Here is a 19,010-nt window from a genome sequence, read left to right as displayed (position 1 = left end):
TGGCCTAGCCGGTGAAGACCACATCCCATGAATGAATTAAAAATAAATTATTTTCAAACGCAGTTACAATTATATAAGCAAATGCAACAACCACTTTGCACAAGGTATTGGCTCTCAAATGTCAATCAAATGAATAACCAGTTAATCCAGGTCCCAGATTTTGCTGTCAAAGGTAAATCAACAGTGCTCGCCGCTGACCTCAAAGAAAGCTGCTTGCAAAGGTCTAGTAATCTCTGTAGCATTGACATCCCTTTCCTATCATTAGTTTGAATCTGGTGCCAAGTAGGGTATCTCCAAGCATCTAGCTTCATCAAGCAGTGTAAGCAGCCCATCAAATTGAAGTGTTCTCCCAGATAGCAAACTTTTAAAAAGAAATATATGGAATTATCAAAACGGAGGAAGTTCTACAAATATAAAATTAGTTTTTCAGGGTCAGGCAGGTTGTGCAGCAGTAATCATGCACTTAGTACACAGTTTAAAACCCTCATTCAACGAGGGTTTTTACAGCTAGACTATTAGTATAAAAGAGCAAGTTCTTGTTCAATGATTTCGAATTAATTGCAGTCTGTGGGGGCATCAACAGCATACCTGATGGAGAATCATAGAACCATTTACAGCAACTTGTCGTTTTCAGAATTTAACTATGCATGTACTGTCACAAGTTACTGTCAGACTTTAGAAGAGTAATAAGATAAAAGCAAAACACTACAGATGCTGGAAATCTGAAATAAAAACAGAAAATGCTGGAAAAACTCAGAAGGGCTGGCACATCTGTGGAAAAACAGTGTTAACGTTGAGTCCGAATGACTCTTCTTCAGAGCTAAAGAGAAGTAGAAATATGATGGATTTTATACTGTTTGAGTGTGGAGCAGGTGGAACGAGATAGAAGGTCAGGGATAGGTGACAGCTAAGGAGAGATTGGCAAAGATGTCATGGACACAAGACAAAAGGGAGTGTTAATGGTAGTGGTAAAGATTAAAGAAGGCGCTGATAATGGCATAAAGGTAATATGGCAGAAGGTGTTAACAGCAGAACAAGGGTCAGTACTCTGTGAAAGCTAAACATAAAAATAAACAAGTGACATTTGGCCCTGTGGGGGAATTGGGGTTTGGGGAAAAAAGGCTTTAAAAATGAACAAGTAAATAAAAGAACAAAATAAAAATAAAAATTGGATTAAAAATGGGATCAAGAGGGAGGAGAGAGTTCATGGTCTGAAGTTGTTGAAATCAATGTTAAGTCCTAAAGGCTGTAAGGTGCCTAATCGGAAGACGAGGTGCTGTTCCTCCAGTTTGCGTTGGGCTTCAATGTAACATTGCAGCAGCCCAAGGACAAATATGTGGGCAGGAGAGCAGGATGGTGTGTTGTAGTGGCAAGCGGCAGGAAGGTCTGACTCATGCTTGCAGGCTGAGCGAAGGTGTTCCGCAAAGCAGTGACCCTGTCTGCGCTTAGTCTCCCCAATGTAGAGGAGACTGCATTATACTCCATTTGCCAGATCTTTGCTTACTCACTTAACCTATGTCACTTTGTAGTTTCCTTACGTCCTCTTCACAACTTACTTTCCTACCTATCTTTGTGTCATCAGCAAACTGGGTTGGGAAAAGGAAGCAAAAGTAAATAGTCACTCAAAGTGGTGACAGGTGAAGTCTCCAAGGATCTTTTGTTTTTTTGTTTTTGTCCCCAAGGATCTTTTCTGGCTCTCCTGTTGTTTACACTGTTCATTAATAACTTGGAGAATACCTTCCGTTATCTTAACAAGTCAACAAGGAGATAACAGCATTTAGAAAGATCTGCACCAAGTAAGCAGATGGATATTTAATCGAGAGAGAGAGAGAGAGAGGCTGCTGAGGGAAATGCTAGGGCTGGAGGCTCTAAAATAAAAAAGATGGGAGGCGTGACTCAAGGTTCCAAAATGCTAAAGTGTAGATAACATGAGTTTTATCAAAGTATTTGATTGGCTCCGTCAGTACAGAAATGAGGTACAAAAGTTTAATATTAATCAGCTTTAAAGAAGATTAAAAGATTCAAATTTTTTCCCATGTGCTATACATATAAAACAGGCTCCCAACAAAAGCAAACTACTGCAGATGCTGGAGATCTGATGAAAGGTTATCAGCCTGAAACATTAACTGTTTCTCTCTCTCCATAGAAAATCTCTGACCTGCTAAGTATTCCCAGCAAAAGCAGTTGATCTACATCTATGAATCCCCAACTGCATTATGGGCCCATCCAACAACTAGTTAGCTGCTGCCGGGGCTCCCATAAGCCTGGAGCCTGCCTCCAAGAGTTGCTGGCCAATCAGGAACGGTGGCCACTGCAGGACTCGCACTAACTGAGAGGACATAGAAATTGACTCCCCTCACAACCAGGGGAGTGGGGTCTGGGATCACTGAGACCAGTCAGGCAGGCCCAGTGAAGGAGTTGGTTAGAGCAGGAGTGCTACCGCAGTGGTGGCTATTGCTGCCAGGGTCCCTCCATGGGCCACGGAGTGTCCAGTTAAGAGGCTACCCTCATCTTTCCTCTTTCCCCAGGAAAGCTGCAGGGAGGCTACAAGGATTTACCAGGCAGTCGCTCAACACGGCAGAGGGCCCATCGGCCACTGGTAAAATGCCAGCAGCAGCAAGAGGTGCTTAAATGGCCACTTAAGGTGGCACAATTAGCCCCTGGGCAGGAGAACCATCCTCCACCACCCCTCAGAATGACAGCATTCCTTCTTCCACTATTGCTACTCCAACCTGTGTCTTTGCAGTTGCCTGCCAGTCAGCCAGCTGACCCATACAGTCGCCCCCATGCTGAGGTGGAGCAGCCTGAAGCCAAGCCTTCTAGGACCAGAGCTGTTCCAGGTCATCCTGCAAGGCCATCTGCAGAATCTCACATTGAAGTCAGGAGCCTTGCAGTAGCCATACTGCAGTCACTGGTGTAGTAGTGCAATAGGCGCACCAGGAAAGTCAAGAGCAGGCACTAAAGGAATGCACAAGGACAATATGTTCACTTTTATATGGAATATTGGATAGCTTGATTTATAAAGTTGTTTTGGAATGTTTGTTTTGTGGTAGTTCTTATTTCAGCATTGTGGCCAAGAATTACAGAGTGGAAAAAAAAGACACTAATGATCAAAAAGGGGGAACGTAAATGTAGAACCACTGGTGAATGGAAAATTGGGGTTGCATTCACTGGCATCAAGTTGGATGAATAGCCCACTTGGCCCCGTGGATGAGGTTTAGCAAAAACCGCTTGGCCTATTCGTCTACCCACCAACCATAAGGTTGGATGGGCAGGGAAAAATTCAATTTAATTAATTTATTCATGGGCTTAATAGCCCTCTTAATTGTCAGCAGGCACACTGCTGACTCCCACATGCACCGACCGAAATATCGCGCGAGTGTGCGATGACATCAAAATGCTTGTCCAACGTCATCATGCACTATTTCACACTCGTGCATGTCGGGCATGCACCCACACACCAAGGTGAAAATTCAGCCCCCTGAGCTCTCATCTTGTGTAGTAACCTTTTATGTGGCATTTTAACAAATACCTTTTGGAAATCCAAATCTACTAGTCCCCCTTTATCCACCCTACTTGTTACATCCTCAAAAAACTCTAATAAACTTGTCAAACATAATTTTGCTTTCATAAAACCTTGTTGGTTCTGTTTGATTTTATTATGATTTTCTAAATGCTCTTCTACTGTTTCCTTAATAATGGATTCTAGCATTTTCTCAATGACAGACGTTAGGCTAACTGGCCTATAGTTTCCTCCCTTTAATCTCCCTCCTTTCTTTAACAGTGGCACTACATTTGCAGTTTTTCAATCTGCTGGTACCTTTCCAGAATTTAGCGAACTTTGAAAGATTACAGCCAATGCATCCACTATCTCTACAGCCACTTCTTTTAGGATGCAGACCATCAGGTCCAGGGGATTAGTCCCATTTGTTTTCCCATTACTTATTCTCAGGTGATAGCAATTGTTAAGTTCCTCCCTCCCTTTTGCCACTGGACTTTCTATTATTGGGATGCTTTTAGGGTCCTCTAGTGTGAAGACAGACACAAGACACTTGGTCAAAGTCTCTGCCACCTCCTTGTTTTCCATTATTAATTCCCCAATCTCATCTTCTAAAGGACCAACTTTTACTTTAGCTACTCTCTTCCTTTTAATATACGTGTAGAAGCTCTTAGTGCCCATTTTATTTGTCTTGCTAGTTTGCTCTCATATTTTGATTTCCCCCTCTATTATTTTTGAAGTCATCCCTTGCTGATTTCTAAACTTTTTCCAATCTTCTGACCTACTCCTAATCTTCACAGCGCTTTTGTCATTTCTTTCAATTTGATACCATCCTTAAATTCCTTAGTTAGCCACAGATGCTTCTCATAGGGCAGAATTTAATACCCTCCCCTGTGTCTTGGTTAGTGGCATATAAATTGGGTGGGCGGGGACTCCGCTGCCTTCCCACCTCTACCCCAATTAGGTCCATGTCAGAAAGGCTCGTGGATCGCCTATCTGCGCCACCATCAATTCAGGCCTTTACTTGGGAAATTAATGCCCATTTAAGGGCCTCATCCCGCCACCACTGGTATTCGCTGAGGGATGAGAGGGGGACTCACCATACAGGAAGCCCAAAAAACAAACACTGTCGGGGTTGCTTGCAGGCTTTGAGATGGGGGGCCCTTGTTCAAAGGCACTCAGTACCTGATCGAGGGAACAAGCTTTAGGAAGGAGAGCCGAGAGCCAGTCCCCTATCCTTTCTGTCAACCCCTCTCCCTCCCCTGCGGCCCCCTTCTGCCACTCACCTGTGACCTGGATCCCTCACCATTCCTGGGGACAGGTGGGTGAACATAAGAATGTAAGAAATAGGAGCAGGAGTAGACCATTCGGCCCCTTGAGCCTGCTCAGCCATTCAATAAGATCATGGCTGATCATCTTGTGTTTCGATTTCCATCTAACCCCGATGACCTTTGATTCCCTTGCCTAACAAGAATCTATCTACCTCTGCCTTAAACATATTCGATAACCCCACCTCCACCACCTTCTGAGGCAGAGAATTTCTAAGTCGCACAACCCTCAGAAAAAATTTCTCCTCATCTCTGTCCTAAAAGGGTGATCCCTAATTCTGGACTCACCCAAAAGAGGAAACATCCTTTCGATGTCCACCTTGTCAAGGCCGTTCAGGATCTTATATACTTCAGTCAAAGCACCCCTCACTCTCCTAAGCTCCAGTCTGTCCAACATTTCCTCATAAGACAACCCACTCATTCCAAGTATCAATCTAGTAAACTCCATTGAACTGCCTCCAATGCATTTACATCCTTCCTTAAATAAGGAGACCAAAATTGCACACAGTATTCGAGGTGCAGTCTCACCAATGCCCTGTATAAATGAAGCATAGCACCCTTACTTTTATGTTCAATCCCTCTCGTAATAAAGGATAGCATTCCATTAACCTTCTTAATTACCTGCTGTACCTGCATACTAACTTTTTGTGACTCATGTAATAGAACACCTAGGTCTCTCTGCACCTCAGAATTATGCAGCCGTTCTCCATTTAAGTAATACTCTGCACTTCTGTTCTTCCTGCCAAAGTGAACAACTCCACATTTTCCCACATTAAACTCCATTTGCCAGATCTATGCCCACCCACTCAACCTATGTCCATCTACAACCTCCTCATGTCCTCTTCACAACATACTTTCTTACCTATCTTTGTGTCATCTGCAAATTTAGCTACCACGTCTTCAATTCCCTCATCTATATCATTGATGTAAATCGTAAAAAACCGAGGACCCAGTACAGACCCCTATGGGACTCCACTCGTAACTTTCTGATTGGCAGGAAAAGACCTATTATGCATACTCTCTGCTTTCTGCCAGCCAATCTTCTATCCATGCTAATATGTTACCCACTATACCATATGCTTTTATTTTCCATAATAATCTTTGATGTGGCACCTTATCAAATGCCTTCTGAAAATCCAAGTACAGTACATCTATAGGCTCCCCTTCATTCACTGTGCATGTTACTCCTTCAAAAAAGCTCCAATAAACTGGTTAAACATGATTTTTCTTACACAAAACCATGCTGACTCTTTCTTATTGCCTTGAGCTCTTCTACGTGCCCAGCTATAACCTCAATGATCAATTCTAATAATTTCCCCACCACAGACGTCAAGCTAACTGGCCTAAAGTTTCCTGTTTTCTGCCTCCCTCCCTTCTTGAACAGAGGAGTTATATTTGCAACTTTGCAATCTGATGGAACCTTTCCAGAACCTAACGAATTTTTGAAAATTAACACCAGCGCATCAACTACCTCATTAGCCACCTCTTTAGGCCCTAGGACGTAGTCCATCAGGACCCGGAGACTTGCCAGCCTGCAGCTCCAATTTGCTCAGTACCATTTCGCTAGTGATTTCAATTTCATCAAGTTCCTTTCTCCTGTTCACCATCTGATTTGCAGCTGAATTATTAACAGCAGCCACAGCCTCCTCAGTGGCACTACTGAACAATGAACAGCTGCCGACCTGCAATTAGCTGGCAGGTCTTAGCAGGTAGGACTTCGGCCCTGGGGTCTTTGAAACCGTGGAAAACCCACCGCTGCCCACAACTGCCTAATTGGCACCTAATGTAGCGGGCCTTCTCAAAGAGAGGCAACATGGGGCTCCCTCCAGCTCTCCAGTCAGCGGGCGAGACCCCTGCCGCCTACATTAAACCATGCTCAGTTTTTCATTCTCAATGGAATCTATCTTTGTTGGGAGTTAGGAAATGTCTCCTTAAATGTCTGCCACTGTTTATCAGCTGTCTTACCCTTTAACTGATTTTCCCAGTCTATTTTAGCCAACATCGTCTTCGTACCTTTGTAATTGCCGTTATTTATTTAAGTTTAAGGCATTAGTTTCGGACCCAAGTTTCTCACCCTCAATTATTCATGGCTAGAAAGCCACTGTATACCAATGTATACAGCATTGATTGCCATATACCAGTAACAAAGGTGGTAAGTCCTCGCAATTGTGAGGTTGTGCAGAAGTAGATGACGACGAATTTTAGGTGCACACTAGCAAAATATGCAGGGCTCCTCCAGAGCTACCCAGGCAGTAGAAATGTTGTTTAGACATCACAATGGCCTGCTTCATCACATTCTGTTTGGCAGCATGGCTTTCATTATATGTATGCTTTCCACATATACTTGGGTTGTGAATAGGAGTCATGAGCCATGGTCTATAGATAGACCCTGTTACCCCTCTCTGGTTTGGCCTGGCAGCTCAAAAGCAGATTGCAAGGCAGACTGCCACAGAATAAAGACATCATGACTGCTGCCAGGGTACTGAGAAGTGACCTGAATGACATGCAGAGTATAGTCACACATCATTGGTATCGAGAGAGTAGAATCCTTTCAGGCTGACATGCCCAAATGGATATGTGGTGCCCAGAAAATGAGGTACATGCAGCCAATGGCACCCGGCACCATAAGGAAGCTTCCTATCCTGGCAAAGTCTCCTGCCCAACCACTTTTCCCTGGGAAGAATGAATGAAATGTATTCCACTCTTTGCACACAGACTCTCAGTTACCTCCCTTGTGCAACAGTAGTTGGCTAACTGGGAAATGCTGCATATATAACCAACTCCAACTGGAAGAAGCCCAATGCAGAGAGATTCATGGTCACTGTCATTTTCACAAGCAATGGCAATGCTGTCCTCGCCTGCCCTGTGGCAGCAGTTCTGACTGCAGTAAGTGACAGATTTCAGTAAGGACCTTCTTTGTGAAGCAGATCCCTTGAAATAGTGCTGGGTTGTAGGGCCAGGGTGGGGTCCTTCCCGCTGATTGAATGCATTTCAGCTGCACAAGCATTGAGGTCAAAAATGGCACTGCTAACATCAAATCAGCTTTACGTGTTGACTGACATTTCCACCTGCTTACTCTGCATACTTCTGGCACATGCCCCCAGTGTCAATGACCTACCCACAAAAAGCACCCAGCACTGCCTTAATCAAAAGTGGGGGCACTGAAAGTACAGGCGCTATGCAACTGAATGTGGTGGCCTGACATGTTTTTTTTAACATAACTGCTGAGTTATTAAGATACGGAATGCCCTTCCGTAAGCAATGTTGCAAGCAGAATCTGGAAAAGCTTTTAAAAGGATATTTGATAAATATTGGAAAAGGAAAATGTAAAAGGGTTTCAGGAAAGGGCATGAAAATAGGACGACATGAATAACTCTTTAAGGAGAGCCAGTGCAGGTGTAAAAGGTCAAATAACTCTCTTGTGCTGCAAAATGCAGCTTTAAATTCTAGGATATTATCTCTTGACAAAGTACCTTGAAGACCACATATTTTCCATCATCATTTGTCGTCTGAAATACTTCCCCAAAGACTCCCTCTCCAATTTTCACACACTTCTTGAGTTTGGCTAATGGTATGCATTCTTTAAAGGAAATGGGACCATTCTGATGACATTCACTGTACACTCTCTCTTCATCTGTAAGAAACACTGGCTGCAGGATTGATGACCATTTGTTCTAAAAGATAGTTAATAGAATAAATAATTAGTATATAAACTGTTCACATATATTTCAAGTCTATAATTAAATGTCTTAATGCTCTGAAGCTATAAACACACTTAAATTGGAACTTTACAAATGCTAATAGGACTGAAAGGAAATATTAAATAATTTAAAAGGAAAACATCAAATACTTTCTGGATCATATTAAAACTGCAGTAATCTTGAAACGTGAAATAGTATTTTAGGTTAACTGATATAATTCCCCAACCCCATGTCTCAAATAATTACTGTACAGAGTTTTGGAAATGATCACTCAACAATCTTTTTTCGCAGCACCATTTTGTAAAAATTCATATGATTTTTACTTCAGGCATTGAACTAATGTGGTACCAGCAAAATTATCTATGGATGACATTATTTTGGTCAATGTGATCAATTTATTCAGTCAACTACTCTCTTTTCCCCATTCCAAAGAAACTTCTGGCATGTGTGAATCATGTTCCAATACTCAAATGTACACTCACTGAAAACAGATCAGTTATTTACTCAACAGATCCAAAAGGAAGCATCTTGTTTAATAAACCTCAATGCCTTTTCTCCACTGTTAAGCAGTTAAAAAGGATGCACTCATCTTGGATACTTTGCCATTTTACTGGCCCACAACTTTCTTTGCTTTTAATAAACATTACACAAATGTTGAAATATAAAATTAAAATAGGTATGAAATATGATTGCACAAGTGATTTGTAGCTCACCAAGTGGACAAAATAATTAATTTCATTCCAATGCTATCAAGATGAAAATATGATCAAATCAAGGTTTTAACTTTCTTCCATTTTATCCAGTCAACATTTTCAAATTATCTAACTAGATATAACTTCATGCTATTATGCCTACCACAAAGGAACCTCTCAATCGTCTCGTTCTATTGCTGAGTGGAGTTGGAGAATAACTTGCCATTGAAACCAACTTATTCAGGGTTTGGTCATGACAATTTTCTTTTCTTGAAAGGTATGTTGATTCTGAAGTATTTTCATCTGGCATGGTGCAACCAGGTTTCAAAGGTGTAACAATGACTGGAAAAGAGAGAGACAAATTTGCAAATTAACATTACATATACTTCATGGCTAAGTTTATTTTATATTACAATGCAAGTCATAAAATGTGATTAGGCACTCATTCCTACACTTGATCTCAATTCTGCATAAATGGTTAGCATTACAGTTTCAGTGCAGGAGTTGAAAACACCACAGCTAAGCTATGACAGCATTGTTACAATGAACAAGCAGCTGCCTCAGGGGGTTGAATAGTATAATTAAAATAAATGCAGAAATTTTGGGAATATTTCTGAAGTAAATTCAATACATTGAGTTAAATGATATTTCAATATTAGAGAAAAATACAAAAAAAGAAAAAAGCCTCAGCTCAACATTTCATATTACAATGCTGTTGGGAGGCTTGGCTGTCAGACATCCACATACGCTGAAGGTTTTATTAAGACAGAACTCATATCACTCATGCTCCACCTCCAAATAACAGAGCATAGTTCCACCAAATGAAGGAAACCAAAGGAAGAAGATATTAATACGCACAACAAGGAATAGATGGGACTGTTTAGAATTCCAGATGAAACAGTCACAGGCCACAAATGTCCTATTTGGCTGTATTACAAATATAATATTTAGCTAGGTTTGTTTTTAATGCACTGTTATTGTGTAATTTGAATAATTTACAGCATAACCAAACCCAAACAGTTACCTTTCTTTCTTTTATGAATTGAATGAGCGGCTTTGAACCTTGACCAATTACGTGAGCCCAAGGGGGTGGAAACTGATGAAGAATTCACAAATGTTGATTGCAAGTTTTTTATCTAGTGGAAAAGAAATAAAAAATATCAGTTATGTTCCAGACTTAGTGTAAAGGCAAAGCAACGTATTAAACCTTGTTTGCATTAGTTCACACACTGCAATTCAACAGATCACACCGTCATGCATTTTTTAAAAAACTCTTATTTCCTTACCATATTTGTGTGTGTATATAAGGAACATTTAATGATGCCACCCACCATCCCTCGTGCCAATGCTTTAAAACAACTGCTTACAGGTGATAAACCAAATTCTGTAACTTCCTTCCACCTTTCCCTATATAGTGGCATCATGAATGGAGGGCTATTGATAGCACTGAGTATTCACAAGAATACACACTCAAAATCACTGCATTAAAAGCTTCCCTCAAAATGTGTAACAAGTGCTAATCTAAGATTTCTGAAATTTGGAGATGTCGTAATACCCAGACACTTCTAATCTTATTTCATCCAGGGGTTACAGTGATTAAAGCCATGAAAACTCAGATCATGAACTTTCACTCCATCAGTTCGCTGTACTAAATGTTTAAAATTTTACAATCCACCTAATCTACATGCTGGAGAAAAATCCTAGCACATCCAGTCAAACAAAGCAATTAAACAGTCACAATCATGACTTCCCCAGGACCTTTTATAGAGTAGGTAGAACATCTTCCATACGTCAGTATGTGCCACATCATCTTCACCCAACAATAACCTCCACTTATTTTCAATTGATAAAACTGTATTAACTTCTGTAGGTACACAAGGGGCCCACTAGATTCTTTTAAATTCAATTAATAAATCTGGAATTAAAAGCTAGTCTCAGTATTGGTGACCGCAAAACCATTGTTGATTGTCGTAAAAACCCATGTGGTTCACTACTGCCCTTTAGGGAAGGAAATCTGCCATCCTTACTTGGTCTGGCCTACATGTAATTCCAGGCCCCCAGCAATGTGGCTGACCGGTAAATGCCCTCTGAAACGGGATAGCAAGCCATTCAGTTGTACCAAACGGGTATTTTATTCATTATATAAAATATACATATACAAAAGTATTTTATTCATTAATTCATGGAATGTGGGCATCACTGGCTAGGCGAGCATTTATTGCCCACCCCTAATTGCCCTTGAGAAGTTGGTAGTGAGCTGCAGTCCATGTGGTGTAGGTACACCCACGGTGCTGTCAGAGAGGACGTTCCAAGATTTTGACCCTGCGACACTGAAGGAATGGCGATATATTTCCAAGTCACGATGGTGAGTAGCTTGGAGGGAAACTTGCAGGTGGTGGTGTTCCCATCCATCTGCTGCCCTTATCCTTTTAAACCCACGGCCGCTACCATCCAGAAGGTGCTGCTTAAGGAGCCTTGGGTGAGTACTTGCAGTGTATCTTGTAGATTGTACAGACTGTTGCCACTGTGCATCGGTGGTGGTGGGAGTGAATGTTTGTGGATGGGGTGCCAATCAAGCATGCTGCTTTGTCCTGGGTGGTGTCAAGCTTCTTCAGTGTTTTTGGAGCTGCACTCATCTGGGCAACTGGAGAGTATTCCATCACACTCCTGACTTGAGCCTTGTAGATGGTGAACAGGCTTTCGGGAGTCAGGAGGTGAGTTAGTCATTGCAGGATTCCTAGCCTCTGACCTATTCTTGTAGCCACAGTATTTATATGGCTAGTCCAGTTCAGTTTCTGGTCAATGATAACCCCCAGAATGTTGATAGTGGGAGATTCAACGATGGTAAAGCCATTGAATATCAATGGGCGATGTTTAGATTCTCTCTTGTTGGAGATGGTCATTGCCTGGCACATGTGTGGCACGAATGTTACTTACCACTTGTCAGTACAAGCCTGGATATTGTCAGGGTGTTGCTGCATTTGAGCATGGACTGCTTCGTTATCTGAGTCGTCGTGAATGGTGCTGAACATTGTGCAATCACCAGCAAACATCCAGAATTCTGACCTTATAATCGAAGGAAGGTCATTAATGAAGCAGCTGAAGATGGTTGGGCCTAGGACACTATCCTGAGGAACTCCTGAAGTGATGTCCTGGAACTGCGGCGATTGACCTCCAACAACCACAGCTATCTTCCTTTGTGCTAGGTATAACCCCAACCAGTGGAGAGTTTTCCCCCTGATTCCCATTGACTCCAGTTTTACCAATGCTCCTTGATGCCGCACTCGGCCAAATGCTGCCTTGATGCTGAGGGCAGTCATTCTTCCCTCACCTCTGGGGTTCAGCCATTTTGTCCATGCTTGAACCAAGGCTGTAATGAGGTCAGGAGTTGAGTGACCCTGGCGGAACTCAAACTGAGCATCAGGGAACAGGTTATTGCTAAGCAAGTGCCACTTGATAGCACTGTTGATGACCCCTTCCATCACTTCACTGATGATCAAGAGTAGACTGATGGGGCAGTAATTGGCCGGATTAGATTTGTCCTGCTTTATGTGTACAGGACATACCTGGGCAATTTTCCACATTGTCAGGTAGATGCCTGTGTTGTAGCTGTAATGGAACAGCTTGGCTAGGAGTGCGGCAAGTTCTGGAGCACAAGTCTTCAGTACTATTGGCGGAATATTGTCAGGGTCCATAGCCTTTGCAGTATCCAGTGCTTTCAGCTTTTTCTTGATATCACGTGGAGTGAATCGAATTGGCTGAAGCCTAGCAACTGTGACACTGGAGAGCTCAGGAGGAGGCCGAGATGGATCATCCATTCGCACTTCTGGCTGAAGATTGTTGCAAATGCTTCAGCCTCGTCTTTTGCTCTGATCTGTTGGGCTCCCCCAACATTACGGGATGGGGATATATATGGAGCCTCGTCCTCCTCCAGTGAGTTAATTGTCCACCAGCGTTTATGGCTGGTTGTGACAGCACTGCAGAGCTTAGATCTACTCCGTCAGTTGTAGGAATGAAACCGATGTCCTACCAGGCATCAACCTAGGCACCAGAAATGACAATGGCAACCCAGCCCTGTCAACCCTGCAAAGTCCTCCATCATGTTGTTTGGAACTACCACCATGCTAAATGGGATAGATTTAGAACATATCTAGCAACTCAAAGTTGGGCATCCATTAGGTGCTGTAGCCCAGCAGCAGCAGCAGAATTGTACTCCACCGCAATCTGTAACTTCATGACCAAGCATATTGCTCACTCCACCATCAAGCTGGGGGATCAAACCTGGTTTAATGAAGAGTACAGGAGGGCATGCCAGGAACAGCACAAGGCATATCTAAAATCTGGTGAAGCAACAACACTGCACTGCTTGCATGCCAAAAAGTGGAAGCAGTATGCGATAGATAGAGCTAAACAATCCCACAACCAACAGATCAAATCTAAGCTCTGCAGTCCTGCCAAATCCAGTTGTTTAATTGTCTACCATCATTTACAACTAACTGGAGGAGGAGGAGGCTCCACAGATATCGCCATCCTCAATAATGGTTAGGCCAGCACAAAAGAATGCTGAAGCATTCACAACCATCTCCAGCCAGAAGTGCCGAGTGTATGATCCATCTTGGCCTCCTCCTCCCGAGATTCCCAGCATCACAGATGCCAATCTTTAGTCACTCCGCATGATATCAAGAAACGGCTGAAGACACTGAATACTGCAAAGGTTATGGGCCATGACAATATTCCAGCAAAATACCAAAGACTTGTTTCCAGAACTAACCTTGCCCCTCCTAACCAAGCTGTTCCAGTACACTGGCATCTACCCAGCAATGTGGAAAATTGCCCAGGTAGATCTTGTCCACAAAAAGCAGGACAAATACAACCTGGTCAATTATCGACCCATCAATATACTCTCGATCATCAGCAAAGTGATGGAAGGGGTCATCAACAATGCTATCAAACAGCATTTACGCAGCAATACCCTGTTCACTTACGCCCAGTTTGGGTTCTGCTAGGGCCACTCAGCTCCTGACCTCATTATATCCTTGGTTCAAACATGGACAAAAGAGCTGAACCCGAGGTGAGGTGAAGTGAGAGTGACTGCCCTTGACACCAAGGCTGCATTTGACTGAGCGTGGCATCAAGAAGCCCTGGCAAAACTGAAGTCAATGGAAAGCAGGGGGGAAACTCTCCACTGGCTAGAGTCATACCCAGGACAAAGGAAGGTGGTTGTGGTTGTTGGAGGTCAATCATCTCAGCTCCAGGGCATCACTGCAGGGGTTCCTCAGGGTAGTGTCCACAGCCCACCCATCTTAAGCCGCTTCATCAATGACCTTCCTTCCATCATAAGGTCAGAAGTGGGGATGTTCGCTGGTGATTGCACAATGTTCAGCATCATTTGCGACTCCTCAGATACTGAAGCAGTCCATGTCCAAATGCAGCAAGACCTGGACAATATCCAGGCTTGGGCTGACAAGTGGCAAGTAACATTCGCGCCACACAAGTGCCAGGTAATGGCCAACTCCAACAAGAGAGAATCTAACCATCTCCCCTTGGCATTCAGTGGCATTACCATCGCTGAATCCCCCTACTATCAACATCCTGGGGGGTTACCATTGACCAGAAACTGAACTGGACTAGCCATATAAATACTGTGGCTATAAGAGCAGGTCGGAGGCTAGGAATCCTGTGGTGAGTAACTCACCTCCTGACTTCCCAAAGCCTGTCCACCATCTACAAGGCACAAGTCAGGAGCGTGATGGAATACTCTCCACTTGCCTGGATGAGTGCAGCTCCAACAACACTCAAGAAGCACGACACCATTCAGGACAAGGCAGCCAGTTTGATTGGGACACCATCCAACATCTTCAACATCCACTCCCACCATCACCAACACTCAGTGGCAGCAGTGTGTACTATCTACAAGATACTCTGTAGGAACTCACCAAGGCTCCTCAACAGCACCTTCCATGTGACCTCTACCACCTGGAAGGTCAAGTGCAACAGATGCATGGGATCAACACCATCTGCAAATTCCACTCTAAGCCACACGCCATCTCAACTTGGAAATATACCATTGTTTCATCACTGTCACTGGATCAAAATTCTGGAACCCCTCCCTCCCTCCCTAATAGTACTGTGGGTGTACATACACCACATGGACTGCAGCAGTTCAAGAAGGTGGCTCACCACCACCTTCTCAACGGCATTATGGGCAATAAAAATACTGGCCCAGCCAGTGACGCTCACATCCCCTGAAAGAATAAAAAAAATTCTTGGCAGGACAAGGTCACCAATTCAGAGGTTATGGAGGATACTATTTCAATCATCATGCACTCATTGCTAAGCCAACAATGTCTGCACTGGCTCAGATAGATGGCAGCTGCATACCCAAAGACTTTCTGTATAGTGAACTGGCCACTGGGCCACAACCTGCTGGACACCCATATCTCTGCTACAAGAACACCTACAAATGAGGTAAGTTAGCAGATATTAGCACAGATACTGGGAGGCAATCACTGATGGCCCTGACCTTTGGAGACTGGACTGTATGAATTGGCATTGGTAGAGACGAGAAGAAACAAAAACCTCAGCTAGCCAAAAAGAGGGTCTAGAGAAAACAGAGGCCAGTGACTCCTGCACCCGCTCAGCCTACAGCTTCATCTGCACTAAATGTGGCAGGCACTATCATGCCAGAGCAGGGCTCCTGAACCATACCAGGTAATTTTTAACACAGAGTTGCCCACCAAAGCACAAACCATCAGCTCATGAGATGGAAGGCTGCCAAAGAAGGTAAATCTCATCAATACGTTGTAATAATTTACACAGCCATGACTTGTGAAGTACAGTAATTGTTGCAATATAGGGAAATTCAACATTCAATTGCCAAATTGCATCAGGTCCCACAAACACCACTGAGATAACTGGCCAGATAATCTGTTTTAGATGTGTTGATTTAGGGATACGTTCTGACTGGGACACCTCACAATATTCACTGCTTTGCTTCGAATACTGCCATGACGATTTTTTTCACAGCCACATGAGGAGAGGAGGCACAGGGGCCTTGGTTGAACATTACAGCACACAATTTGCTGCAACAAATTCAGGTTTCCTACATTGTATCAGTGACTACACTTCAAAAGTATTTCATTGGTGATAAAGCACTTTGTGATATCCAGTGATGATGAAAGGCACCAAAGAAATGCAAATCCTTCTTCTTCTTTATGACTTTCCATGTACGTCCAGGAGTATAGCACTCTCTTAGTACTGCACTGAATATTTCTCATTGAAGGTATTTTCTTTAGAATATCCCTCCTTCTCCCCTACTCCAATTTCTACAGAATTTACAGAATCTTATTTGCTATTCAATATGGGATCATTTTGATCCCTTTCAATTACCCCTCCCCATAAGGCAAACAAGGCTTAATCCTTAGTCTGTGCTAAATTAGCTGACCTTAAATAGGGAAATGGTTCCATTGTATAATACCACACATTTTAATACACTATAGCACCAACTTTTAAATGGATACTCACAACTGGTCACTGTTGGCCCGTAAACTTTACTGTAGTAATGCCAACAACATTCAATTAAGTAAGTTACTGCTGTACGACATCATCTCATCTATTATGTAGTAGCACTCATGATCTCAGGACATTCCAAAAGTATGAAACCATTTGAAGATGAGTGCTAATAGTTAGCTGGTATAGTGCCATAGTCTTATTATTGCAAAAGGTATCTTAGCCTTTATTGCAAGGGGAGTTGCAGTATAAGAGTATCAAAGTTTCGCTGCAACAATATAGGATTTTGGTGAGACCACACCTAGAGTACTGTGCATAGCTTTGGTCTCCTTGACCAAAGAAGGATATACTTGCCTTTCAGAGGGTGCAAAAAGATTCACCAGATTGATTTATTGGATGAAATAATAGCCTTATTAGGAGAGAATAGTCCTATATCCTCTGGCATTTAGAAGTCTGAGATTATCTCATTGAAGAGCCTAAAACTCTTAGAATCTACCCAATTAGGCCCTATGAGAGACTGTTTTCTCTAATTGGAGAGTTTAGAACAAGGTTTCATGGGACAAAATTTTTACCTCGGCAGGCAGGCATGAGCCTGACCCACTCAAGTGAGTGTCCCGACATCAACGAGCAGTCGTGCGATATTTCGGTCAGCAAGTGCACGCCGGAATCAGCAGCGCACCCACCGACTATTAAAAGGCTTATAAAGGCCATTAAAGGCTCAATCAACTTACATTTTTCACTGCCCGTCCAATCTTATGGTTAGCGGGCAGGCGAAAAGGCCAAGCCATCTTTGCACGTTTTAGGAAACCTCATCCATGGGTGGGATGAGGTTTCCATAAGCAAATAAAAATAAAATAAACATTTTTAAATTTAATTAGTAACATGACCCTGCTCATGTGACAGAGTCACATGAGGGGACATGTTTTAGAACATTTTTCAATTCTTTATTTTTTTTGAAAACTCTTCATCTCCCTGAGGCAGCTCTGCGCCTCACAGAGATTCTCAGGTGCACATTCGTGCAAAGTTCACGCCCCCCGCACCCCCCCCACCCCCCGCCTCAAAAACACAGGCAGCGATGAGCACTGCTGCTCATGTTTCAAGGCCTGTCAGCGTGAAATCGCCTTCCGGCCTCGATTGTGGGCGGCGGTCAGCTTCCCGGCTGCCCCCGTCGAGCCTGCCCGACAAGGACTAAATTCTGCCCATGGTTTCAGGATAAGGATAAGGAGTTGGCCATTTATAATTGAGACGAGAAGTTTCTTCACTTATCGATTGTGAAGCTTTGGAGCCCAGACAGTTGTAGATCCTCAGTTATGGAGTATATTCAAGACTGAGATCAAGAGATTTTGGCCACCAGGGGAATCAAAGGATACAGAGACACAACAGTAATGTGGAGTTGACGTAAGTTAGCCATTATCTTATTGAATGCCGAAGGAGGCTTATTGCTGCTCCTATTTCTGGTGTTCTTCAGGAAAGCAGCCCCATTAAAATATTTTAAGGTCAGACCCACCTCCAGAGCGGGATGAGTCAACTGCCCCTCAATCTGCCTCCATTATAACTGTAAGTGGGAGCAATGGAACAGGTTGGGATGAGATTTTCCAATTTCTTTTTTGATTTTAACTCCACACCCAATCCTAGGGGTTAGAATTTACCCCACCCCTCCCCACCAGGAGTCTCAAACTCTGGAGTTGGGGTTGAACTTTCTAACTTGAAGAAAAAGGCAACTACTGAGCCAAGTTGACACAAAAGTCTGACACCAGAAGTAGGGGAAGTGCTAGAATCTGTAAGAAAGGATGTGATAACAGGACACTTAGAAAATAATAGTAGGATTGTGTAGAGTCAACCTGGATTTATGAAATGGAAATCATGTTTAACAAACCTGTTAGAGTTTTTTGAGGATGTAACTAGCAGAATAGATAAATGGGAAAACAAGTATTTAGATTTTAGCATATTTAGATTTTCAGAAAGCTTTTGATAAGGTCCCACATAAGAGGTTAGTAAACAAAATTGGAGCACCTGGGATAGGAGGTGATATACCGGCACGGAATGTGAACTGGTTAGTTGGACAGAAAACAGAGAATAGGAATAAACGCGTCATTCTCAGGTCAGCATGCTATGACTAGTGGGATACCGCAAGGATCAGTGCTTGAGCCCCAGCTATTCACAATCTATATCAATGATTTGGATGTGGGGATTAAATATAATATTTCCAAGTTAGAAGATGACACAAAACTAGATGGAAGTGTGAGCTGTGAGGAAGATTCAAAGATGCTTCAAGGGGATT

General features: G+C 42.9%; 1 protein-coding gene across 1 annotated transcript in view; it reads right to left on the bottom strand.

Moving 5' to 3' along the window:
• The window catches only part of haspin (histone H3 associated protein kinase), a 61,719-nt gene that overhangs the window by 23,159 nt on the left and 19,550 nt on the right, over positions 1 to 19,010 (bottom strand). Inside the window, exons 5-7 of the mRNA XM_078552150.1 lie at positions 10,245 to 10,356; positions 9,384 to 9,562; positions 8,301 to 8,501 (exon numbers count right to left, since the gene is read on the bottom strand). Of these exons, the coding sequence (XP_078408276.1) occupies positions 8,301 to 8,501; positions 9,384 to 9,562; positions 10,245 to 10,356 (492 nt within the window). The remainder of the gene's footprint in view (positions 1 to 8,300; positions 8,502 to 9,383; positions 9,563 to 10,244; positions 10,357 to 19,010) is intronic.

This window comes from Cetorhinus maximus, chromosome 1 (genome assembly GCF_964194155.1).
Source record: "Cetorhinus maximus chromosome 1, sCetMax3.hap1.1, whole genome shotgun sequence".
Taxonomy (NCBI): domain Eukaryota; kingdom Metazoa; phylum Chordata; class Chondrichthyes; order Lamniformes; family Cetorhinidae; genus Cetorhinus; species Cetorhinus maximus.
This window is presented reverse-complemented; position numbering and strand designations above follow the sequence as displayed.